This window comes from Scleropages formosus, chromosome 6 (assembly GCF_900964775.1).
Source record: "Scleropages formosus chromosome 6, fSclFor1.1, whole genome shotgun sequence".
Taxonomy (NCBI): Eukaryota; Metazoa; Chordata; class Actinopteri; order Osteoglossiformes; family Osteoglossidae; genus Scleropages; species Scleropages formosus.
The window spans coordinates 1,122,146-1,132,795 of record NC_041811.1 but is presented as its reverse complement, the minus strand read 5'-3'; the positions used below and the strand labels follow the sequence as shown (position 1 = coordinate 1,132,795).

At 41.8% G+C, this 10,650-nt stretch overlaps 1 protein-coding gene across 1 annotated transcript; it reads left to right on the top strand.

Annotated features, from left to right (window-relative positions):
* Nucleotides 1-2,927: 2,927 nt before the first annotated feature.
* On the top strand, nt 2,928-9,893 carry LOC114910772 (matrix metalloproteinase-9-like). The gene is made up of 8 exons (XM_029253254.1): nt 2,928-2,966; nt 3,454-3,589; nt 3,986-4,009; nt 4,235-4,402; nt 4,675-4,689; nt 9,112-9,255; nt 9,606-9,657; nt 9,848-9,893. The coding sequence occupies exons 2-7, from the start codon at nt 3,532-3,534 to the stop codon at nt 9,638-9,640; spliced, it is 444 nt and encodes a 147-aa protein (XP_029109087.1). The 5' UTR covers nt 2,928-2,966; nt 3,454-3,531; the 3' UTR covers nt 9,641-9,657; nt 9,848-9,893.
* The last annotated feature ends 757 nt before the right edge of the window (nt 9,894-10,650 follow it).

Sequence of the window (10,650 nt, the reverse complement as noted above, 5' to 3'; positions counted from 1 at the left end):
CATTCCAAGTCCCAAAGACCAGAATTGGCGCCCGAGGTTTGGGTCGGCCGGGCACTCGGCCCCGACCACCGCCCAAATCACAATGCACCGGCCCCTTACGGTCTCTCCGGCAGGTGGTGAGCCCACCGAAGCTGCTGTAACCTAAGTTTATAATTTCACCTACATCAGACATCCAGATATTCGCATTGCTACAAAAACTGGTGTTTCCTTCTCTGTCAAGCCCTCCACCCTCTTTCACCCTCTCCATGGGACACTGGGACTTCCAGCCTGCTGTGAGAAAGGCTGACTTCATCCCGGCCTATGCCTTCCACCCCTCGCTTGACCTCCTGGCCCTAACAGAAACCTGGATTACCTCATTCTCCCACACCGCACATCTATCTGGCAGAGGTGGAGATGTGGGACAGGACTGCTCATCTACATTTACATTTGTTTGTTTAGCAGATGCTTTTCTCAAAGCGACTTCCAGTGAACGCTATGTGGTGTTATCAGCCCACACACCTTATTCATCAAGGTGACTTACACTGCTGGATACACTACTTACAGTGGTTCACTCATCCACACTATGGGCAACCATGCCTCCCGTTACATTACAAACATACATTATATTACACTACATCTCTCCACAGTGAAAATATTCTGCTCTCCCTGTCCTCCTGCTAGACCTGTCCTCTTTTGAAATGAATGCTGTCTGTATCATTGCTTAATCACACTCGTGTGCCCTTCTGGCCCTCCTGGCCACTTCCTGGATGACCTCGACATCTTGTTGCGCTCTCTCCTAGATGACAACACTTTGTTGATTCTCCTGGATGACTTCAGCCTACATATAGAAGACATTCAGACAAGCGGCCTTCTGTCACTCCTGCAGTCCTTCGACCTCTTTTTGTCCCAGTCCTCTGCTACTGACAAGGCTGGCAACCACCTTGACCTTGTCTTCTCTAAAACTGTAGCTATCCTGTCTTCTCTGTTACTCCACTGGTCTCTGTTTCTTCGTCTCTTTCCAGCTCTATGTCACCACTAATAGGTATTAACAACCCCTCTCCTGCCTTTGCACAATCTGTCCCATGCAATGATCTATCACTATTCACTTTTATGATTGAACATTTGGCAGAATGTACTGCTATACTTCAGTAATCCTCAGACATCAGTTTCTGCAGTTTTAAAAGTAATATTATAGTAAGCTTTCTGTTTTAAAAGGAATCTCTCTAAAATTATGGCTGTGCAGCTGAATACTTCTCTTCATTCCACCTGATGTTTCCTCTTTAAACTGCTCAGCTCTGGTTTTAGATACCATTTCATTCCTGATCTTCATCACCTTCTATACGCCAGCTATTTGTCACTTATGAAGAAGATAAAAGATGATTTGTCCTCCTGGACTTCCTTACCTATTTCAACAATTGGTAGGATTGGCATTGTCTGGATGAATGATTTACCTCAGCTGCTATACCCATTTCAGAATCTGCCCTGTTACTTGTCAAATTAATTTTTAGATACCTTTATGACAGCCGGATGTGAAACGTTCATGGACGTATTTTACTGTAATGTCTGGACATGGACGTTAAAGTGCAATGATCTCAATAGCAGAGTGTATAAAACAAAGTGCAGAATGCAAATCATGAAAGTTAGTGCAAGAGTGACAGTACGAACATGGAATAAAGAGACGTACAGTGTGTTCTTACAGTCGATGAAACAGGGTTACATGCACAAAGCTAATACACAGAGGTGTGACGTAGACGGACTTGAAATACGGGATCTGGTGAGGATCACGAAGGACTAGTGCGGACAGGACTGGAGCTGAGGATGGGAACAGAAACACACTGCTATAGTAACTTGGGAAACAAGTCAGTGAATAGTGAACATGTATCACTAGGTTGTTGCAGGAAGCAGTAAAGAACTCATCAAGAACCTACAAACCAGTGACATGACTTCAGCCCTTTCACAGGACTGAGAGCTGGTCATATTGTCAGTTGGGGCCAGGTGTGTTGATGCAATTAGATGGATGTAAAGTGGCGCCTCTGGGGTACATCCGGGATTTCACCCCTGGGGTCATGGCAGCCTAGATCTCTAGATTTATCTGGAACAATAAAAATCCCAGAATTGAGCTCTTGAAACTTTGTCAAGCAAAAGACATGAAGTGCAAGAATGCCTGTAATACATTATGCAGTTTGAATTGCATTAAATGTACCATTAAATTGCATGTTGATATGGCAGAATCCCTAAATCCCTCCTTGTTGACTGTATTTCTGTATCTTCCTAAAATGAATAAATGAATATGTATTAACAACCTGAGTTCAAGACAATGTGATTGGTCACAGTCATTGTCAATGGAATGTTCTTATCAAACAAAAATGATCAGATCAAATCAAAAAAGAACAGAAACTAACGCATGTTCCACAGAAAACACCTGCAAGTCTTGTTTCACCAGGTGCATAATAGTGAGATTAATCTGTTGCAGAACCTTTGATCAAGGTACTTCATCTTAATTGATACAGTAAAAGTAAAATTAGACAGCTTTGTATATAAAACTAACATGCATCTGATATTTCAGGTTAAACCAGCTATGTTTCCAACACAGTAAGACAGAACAAAAGTCTGTGTGTTAGGCTCAGGTCTACAGATGTTGGACACATTGGTTTCAACAGTCTGGAGGACATATGGAGAAGCAGAACTTTGGCTGTTTCTTATACAGAATCATGCTGAGTGTAAATTTATGGGCACATTTCTCTGCTTTACTGTAGAACTGTGATAAGTTGATGTGTGATAAAATGTTTTCTGAGGAACTTACTGACAATAGTCCATATATGGATTCATCTTCATCACTTGATTCATGATAGGCTAAGAGGGTCGTCTGTGTAGTTTTCCAGCAGCATTTTCAGGTATAAAAGTGTGGGAGACTTAAAGACTGGTCTTCAGACACTTTTGCATTTCATCTCGCCAGAATTAAAAAACCTTCTGAACATCTGTTGAAGGTGAGTGTTTTAATTTGTCCTGTAGAAAGCAATGAGTAGGTTTACAGAATATTACTGGGTGTCATCACAAAAATCATGCAAATGTGTGGGGTCTGGTTATAAAAGCACTGTAATGTTTAGAGATATTTCATTTGAATCAGAAGATAACTAACTTTCTGTCTGTAGCACCTGCGATCAAGGTACTTACCTTGAAATAATACAGGGAAATGGATTAAAATAGGTAAATCACTGTAAACCATTGTGGATAAAGGAGTCAACAAAGTTAACTAGTATTGATCATCAGAGGCTAAAGGCTCCCATTTACTTTTTTGTCCAGTGGGAATTATCCTGTGTCAGGAAACTGGATCTTAGACTGAAGTGTAAGATTAGACTAATTAAATACTGATTGGTCTTTTCTGGGACCACAGCAGTGCTCTGGTTTGAACTTTTCTCTCTTTAACTGTTTCTGCCAGACAGCTGCTGATCGCTAATCCCTACCTCTTTACAGTTTACAGTGTTCAGGCCAAGCTTGCAGGGAAATTGTCCTGACCTGAGTGTCTTGATCTTCTTGACCTGGGTGTCAAAAATGCTGCAAGTGGCCGTGACTTTCCTTCTCATATCTGCCATCAGTGGACAGATAATTGGTATATAAAACTGCATTCCTTACTTTGTCGATGAATGCATTCTTTTGCTCCAGTCAAGAATAATGTCTACATGCAAATAATTTATTGTGCCACAGTGCAGCATAATTTCTTTTCTTTGCCATCTTTGCAATAGTTATATTTCAAAGTATTATGTCTTTGAGGTATTATTGAGCAATGTGCACTGGGTATGGAGATGTTAGCTGCAGCTGTGCCATATCTCAGCACATACAGCAATGCATGAAATTCAGAAGCTTCACTTCTTAAAAAGAAAAAAAAACTGATGGTTTTCAATGCCTAGGCTAATTCCGTGAGTTGCACTCAGAGGATTGCTTATATTCTAAAATGGGATTATTAGGTCAGTATGTTTTTACAATAATTCACATTTCTTGTCTTCAGATTCATGGAAAACAAAGATCGTAGGTAAGAATATAATTGTTTCTGTTTCAGGACTGGGAAGGTCCATTCATCCATCTGTTAGTATTTGATAACTGCTACCCATTATCTGCACATGAGTATTAAATTCAGCAATTCTCAGTTTTTCTGATTATTTTATGGCATTTTTGTATTGCTTTGTACACTTTAATTTTATATTGCATGAAAAGTATTGTGCTGTTTTATACTTTTATGTTTTTCATATTTCAACAGAATACGATATTTCTCCAAATTACTGCGTGTTTCCCTTTAAATACAATGGACAGCTGTACTTTTCGTGTACATCAGTGGATTCCAAGCATGAGCGGCTGTGGTGTTCACTCACCTCTGACTATGACCAGGACCGGCTGTGGGGCTATTGCCTGGGGAATACGAATCAATGTGAGCTTCAGTCACATCTCACCACAGCATGTTCAGTAGCTCGAGAATAATATAGATGTGTCACTGCTATAAATCACCGAGGCAGGGCGAGGATGGATCCAATTGCTGAGTTTTAACTGGACCCTCCATCCTTTTTCATTCGACACGACATGTTGTGATGCATGTATCGCCATACTGAATTGACTAAATATCTCATTAAAGCATCCTTCTTCATTTGACAGCACATGTTGTGATGTTTTAATGATGCCGATTGCATGTTTTTATTGTTCTAGACACCTGGCTGCCTGGTAAGTTTTTCTCCTGATCGCTGAACTTTAGCAGACAGAGGTGAGTAGTAACAGGTGAGCAGATACTCATACTTTTCAGAGTAGTTTTAGGGAAGAATACGTTGTAGTTTTCGTTATAAGAATACATTGTAAATAGTACATTTACATTAAAACATACCAAGAGTGGAAAGCTGTGGCCCCAATTCATTCATTCATTCATTCCTTCATTCATTCAGCACTTATAGTGTGTGTTTCACTGGTGTGTAGACGAGCGACTCACTGTACTGTAGTGTATCTGCCACTATAAGTCACCTTGGGCAAAAAGGTGTCAATTAAGCTCTGTACAGTGTCCACTCATGGCTGCTTTGGAGAAAAGTGTCTGCTAGATGAATAAATGTAAATGTATAACAAATGCATAAGTACTAATTAATTTAGCCAAGTATTCTAATTTACAGACCAAAATAACAAAATATGATTAATATTAAAAGTGGATAATGAAGCTAAATGAAACGAAGATGACAAAACCTAATACGCTACAAATGCATCATTCGACAGACTGACTTTCCACTTTAGAGTGTTTGAACATACAGCATGAAATTCTTCCTACCTCTGATTAGTGAGGTAGTGTAGTGATTTTAAAGGGAAGTGCAACTGATTTACAGTAAAATGTCAAGAATCTGGGGGGTGTGGTGGTGCAGCAGGTTTTACCACAGTCCTGCTCTCTGGTGGGTCTGTGGTTCAAGTCCTGCTTAGGGTGCCTTGTGACAGACTGGCGTCCTGTCCTGGTTGTGTCCCCTCCCCCTCCAGCCTTGCGCTCTGTGTTGCCGGGTTAGGCTCCAGTTCGCTGCTACCCCACCTGGGACAAGCAGCTCCAGACAATGTGTGCCTGTGTAGTAATAGTGGTAGTCTGCCATATTATCAAAACAAGATGTAGAACACATATCTGAGTGAAGTATGAAAGAGAGAAGATCAGAGTGGGGGGGGAGAGACTAAAAATCTAATGTCCAGTGATAAACAGAAAAATACAGACTCTGTTGGTCCACCCACCCCCTCACAGAGAGCCTGTCAGTTGCCTCTTTATTTACAAGTGTGGGATAGGGAATGCACCTCTTAATTCCTAAGTAAACATCTCTGACTAACCCTTCCCCTCAGAGACCCCCAAGGATAGAATAGACATTAAATTTAGATTTTTTTTCATTTCGCAGATGCTCCTCAGCGACATACATCTCAGAGAACAATACAGAAGTGCATTACACCAACAGGAGAGATCTAGATGCAGACACAGGACTCGAGTAGAGTCAGTATGTGTCTTACCACTGAATAAATCAGTACAGGTTACATGAGTTTCTTCATATAGAGGGTTTTTTTTTTTTTAATATTAAAAAGATCAAATTGTACAGAGCAGCATAGTGGCACAGCAAATAGTAGTACTGCTTTACAGCACCTAGGTGGTGCAAGAGAACATGGGTTTGATCAAAGACATGCAGATCAGGTGAACTGGTGATGTTGAAATTGCCTGTAGTGTGTGAGTGCTACCTTGTGATGGACTGATACCCTGTCCAGGGTGTACCCCACTCAGCCTTGCATCCAGTGCTTCTGGGATGGGCTCCTGACCAGGACAAGTGAATATTGTAAATGGATAGTTGGGTAACATTGTACATATTTATCATGCACAACAGGGGAGAAGTGAGTCTGAAAGAGAGGAGTTTTGAGACCCTTCTTAAATGTAGAAAGAGATTCAGCAGTTCTGAGAGGTTGAGGTCAATGCAGTACATTGAGCCAGAAGCAAAAACCTCTCTGTTTTTGATTTTGGACCTTTTGTTTGTGAGAGCACCAAGTGGGCAAAGGTAAAGGAGCGTAACAATCCAGTTATGATTTAGCAAATATTCAAGTCTTCTAGATATCAGGGGCAGATCCATTGATCATTTTGTAGGCTGCAATCAGAGTCTTAAAGTTTATGCAAGCAGTGACAGGAAGCCTCTGGAAATGGACAAAGAGGGGAGATACATGGAAACGCTTCGGCAGGTGAAACATGACTCGTGCAGCAGCATTCTGTATCACCTGGAAATGTTTGACGGCAGAGGTCGTAAGCCCAGACAGGAGAGAGTTGCAGTAGCCCAGGCATAAAATGCCCTGGACCATGGCCTGGACAAAGAGTTGTGTAGTTTGTTGTGAGATAGGGGTGGATCTGCAGGACCAGGTAATGTCATCAATGTGTTGAGAGAAGCAGTGATGTGAGTGAATTTGTACACTGAAGGTCATAGCTTATCAAATATATGAAAGAAGCAAGTTGTCCTGTTTGATAGAGAGTTTTAAATCGGAGGATGGACCAGATGAGAAGGATTGCCATTTTGGAGAGGTTGAGTTGGTGGTGGTGATCAGTCATCCACACAGATATGTCAGAGAGGCAACTGGTGATACATGAGGAAATGTCTGTTGGAGAGGAGAGGAAGAGCTGGGTATCATCAGCATGGTAATGGTAGGAGAATCTGTGGGAGGTGATAACAGGGCTGAGGGAACAGATGTAGATGGAGACCAGTATGGGGCCCAGTACTGAGCCCTGAGGAGCACCAGGTGAGAGAGGTTGAAGGGATGACTATGCCAGACTACTTGGTAAGGTCTACCTGATAAGGACTCAGAACATTTCAGTGCAGTTCCTTTAATTCTAAGATGTCCAAGAGAGGGCAGTAGAATCCGAAAAGTGTCCAATGCTGCAGACAGGTCAAGGAGGATGAGGTCCAAGGAGGGGGTGGTCGCTTCAGCTGACTGGAGACCATCTGACAAAGTGAGGAGGGCAGTTTTCATGGAATGCCCAAAACTGAATCCAGACTAATAATCTTAGAGATCATTACAGGCAAGGAATGCAGATAGCTTGTTACAGGGTCCCAATTTTTGACAGAATAAAAGACTATAAAGTGGAAAGACTATAAAGTGGAAAGCGCAACCCCCCCTCCCCACTCCCGCCAAAAAGCAATAGGCAGCACAGCAGAAAACTTTAGAGTTCATAAAAAGAGCACATATCAGAAAGGAAGCCTGAGTAGAAACAGAACAGGAAAAAATTCCGTTCTACAAAATATCTGTGTGAACCACATCCTACCTTTTAGATTTACTAGAAACGCAGCAGAAGATGACGGGTCATTAAACTTGAGGATCTTCCCTTTGACACCTCAAGAAGGCTAGGAAAGAGAACCTCAGGCAGACCTTTTGTTGTTGAAAGCTCTGGTAGTCTCATGTACTCATGTATTCTGTGCATAATTTCAGATAGCTAATCAGAATAGAATTAAAGATTAAGTTGCCTTTCTCTGCTGCCATTTTCTCAGTGTCCTCTTTATCAAAGAGTCACAAAAATCAGAGCAGAATACTCTACCGATGGGCTGAGACCACAGACAGAGAGTCAGGAGGCAAAATCAAGCTGAATATGAGGAGAATCAGCCAGCAGTCCCACCTGTGACATAGTTCATCCTGTAGAAATCATTTCAGAGCAATGTTTCCTAAGTCTGGATTTAAAGGAGGTCCAGAGCGCTTCTGTTATTATGGACTCTTAGTTCTTCTGTGTTGAAAAGACAAGGCAGGATGTTTGTCAGTTTTATGGACCTTCCTCATGGCTACTGCAGCAACAAGAAGGTTTCAAATCAGGGTCCTTCTTCTTCCAAACATGGTTACTGTAAGCACTATGCTACCTGCTGCCCTTCCCATTTCAATAAATGTTAACGAAGAGCTCTTTTCATAAGTGTTGACTTCATCAGAACCTCAGGGAGGAATTTGGCTCGTTAACCAACAGAAGCTCTTTTGTATGTTTGTAATGGCTGACTTAGCCAAGCGGTTGAAAATAGTGAGTTCACATTTAAGCTTTTCACACAGTTAGCAGTTCAAAACATTAAAAACATTATTTGTATCACAATGACTTCATACGTGAGTAGTTTTTTGGCCTGATGTATTTCTTCACTTTGCCTAAGTAGGTTTTTGGACTCGTACTTCTGCTTTCCTTGAATTATTCTTCAAAGCAGAAGTATTTTACTTTAGTATGTTTTTGATCATTGTCTCCCCTCTGCTACCAGATCATTTTATACAGAGCTTTTGTTTCAGTACAGCATGTTGATAAGACCGAACAAGACTGATATTAGATGGAATTGGGGGGGGGGGGGGACACTTTAAACTTTTGGAACTCTGCTTAACTATAAATTTATACTCTTTGCAACAGGCAATTCCACCAAAACATTTTTTTCCATAACACGTATCACCATTTTCTTATTCTCACTTTATTATTTGGAGACAGTTGAAAACTGTAACTGACAGCCTTTACTTCTGTTTCATTATTGTTCCCTTAAAGAGCAACAGTGGAGTGCTGCCCTACTCTATTTGTGCTCCAGTCATTGTCTTTAATAAATCAAATCATCTGCTCATGTGATGTTTTCTTACATGTAATCCTTCTCTCTGTGGCAGAGTCTTCATGTGTCTTCCCCTTTACCGTGGGGGGTAAAACATATAATCGTTGTACTACGGATTACTGGTTACCTGGGATTCCCTGGTGCTCCACTACAGCCAACTATGATCAGGACAAAAAATGGTCGTACTGTCCCTCCTCAGGTATTGTACTGTACTGTGTTAACCAGGGATAGTATGCACCATTTTTACACTCCAGTTGAGAACTCAACATGGACCAAATTTTTAGACATTATTCGAACATTTCACATGTACACTACAATCTTACACTTATAAATGTACAATACAGTGTGTGCTGGTATAAACACACTTTTGTTGATTGAGTTTTGTCACTTTGGAGAAAAGTGTTGGCTAAATGAATAAATGTAAACATAAATGAAACCCCTGGAAATGTTAGAAAAGTACTTCTTGGAATTAAAAAATGTATCATTAAAAAGATTGTTTAATTTATCTTCCCTGCATTTAGCCTCATTAAGTAACTGTCTTCTTTACAGGGGTGAGAGTGTCAAGCATAAAGAAAGCAAAGTAGTTTGAAGTCCACAACTGGTAAGAAACCTTGTTTATTTAGTCATGAACACACACACACACACACACACACACACATACACACACTACTTTTTCTCTGGCATTGTAATGAGAGCTGTTATTACTGTGTGCCACATATGAATATGAAGAGAGGAAATCTGTGTAACTGTTTCAGAGCAGAGTCCTTTTCTCTATTTCCACACAAATGAAGAAGATTTAGCTGAAGATGAACTGGAGCTTCGCTTTTTCACACTGGCCATTCCTGAAGATGCTGTATCATCAATATTATACATTAAATAATGCTTCACTTGCTGCTGCTTGCGATCAATAAAACACATGAGCATTTCAACTTGACAATTATTGTGTGTAACAATAAGACACTGAGCAGTGGTGGGTACCGTAAGTTCATTACTGGGTAAACGAGCACAGTCAGGCAAAACACCCAAAAACAATTAATTATTAAAATGACTAATTAAGGGAAAACTATTTTTACCTCGAGGGGTGCGGTGGCGCAGTGGGTTGGACCGCAGTCCTGCTCTCCGGTGGGTCTGGGGTTCAAGTCCCGCTGGGGGTGCCTTGCGACGGACTGGCGTCCCGTCCTGGGTGTGTCCCCTCCCTCTCTCCCGCCTTACGCCCTGTGTTGCCGGGTAGGCTCCGGTTCCCCGTGACCCCGTATGGGACAAGCGGTTCTGAAAGTGTGTGTGTGTGTGTATTTTTACCTCTTTTGCGGACAATTTCAGAAACTAAGATGTCTTATATTCAGGTTTTTCACTTATTTGGTGTGGCATGGGGGGGCGCGGTGGCGCAGTGGGTTGGACCAGGTCTTGCTCTCCAGTGGGTCTGGGGTTCGAGTCCCGCTTGGGGTGCCTTGCGACGGACTGGCGTCCCGTCCTGGGTGTGTCCCCTCCCCCTCCAGCCTTACGCCCTGTGTTGCCGGGTAGGCTCCGGTTCCCCGCAACCCCGTATGGGACAAGCGGTTTGGAAAATGTGTGTGTGTGTGTGTGTGTGTGTGTG

Coding starts and splice junctions, on each gene's coding strand:
- LOC114910772 (XM_029253254.1), top strand. CDS start 3,532: ATGCTGCAAGTGGCCGTGACTTTCCTTCTCATATCTGCCATCAGTGGA. Junction 3,590..3,985: donor CATCAGTGGACAGATAATTG/GTATATAAAACT, acceptor TCTTGTCTTCAG/ATTCATGGAAAACAAAGATC. Junction 9,256..9,605: donor GTCGTACTGTCCCTCCTCAG/GTATTGTACTGT, acceptor TCTTCTTTACAG/GGGTGAGAGTGTCAAGCATA.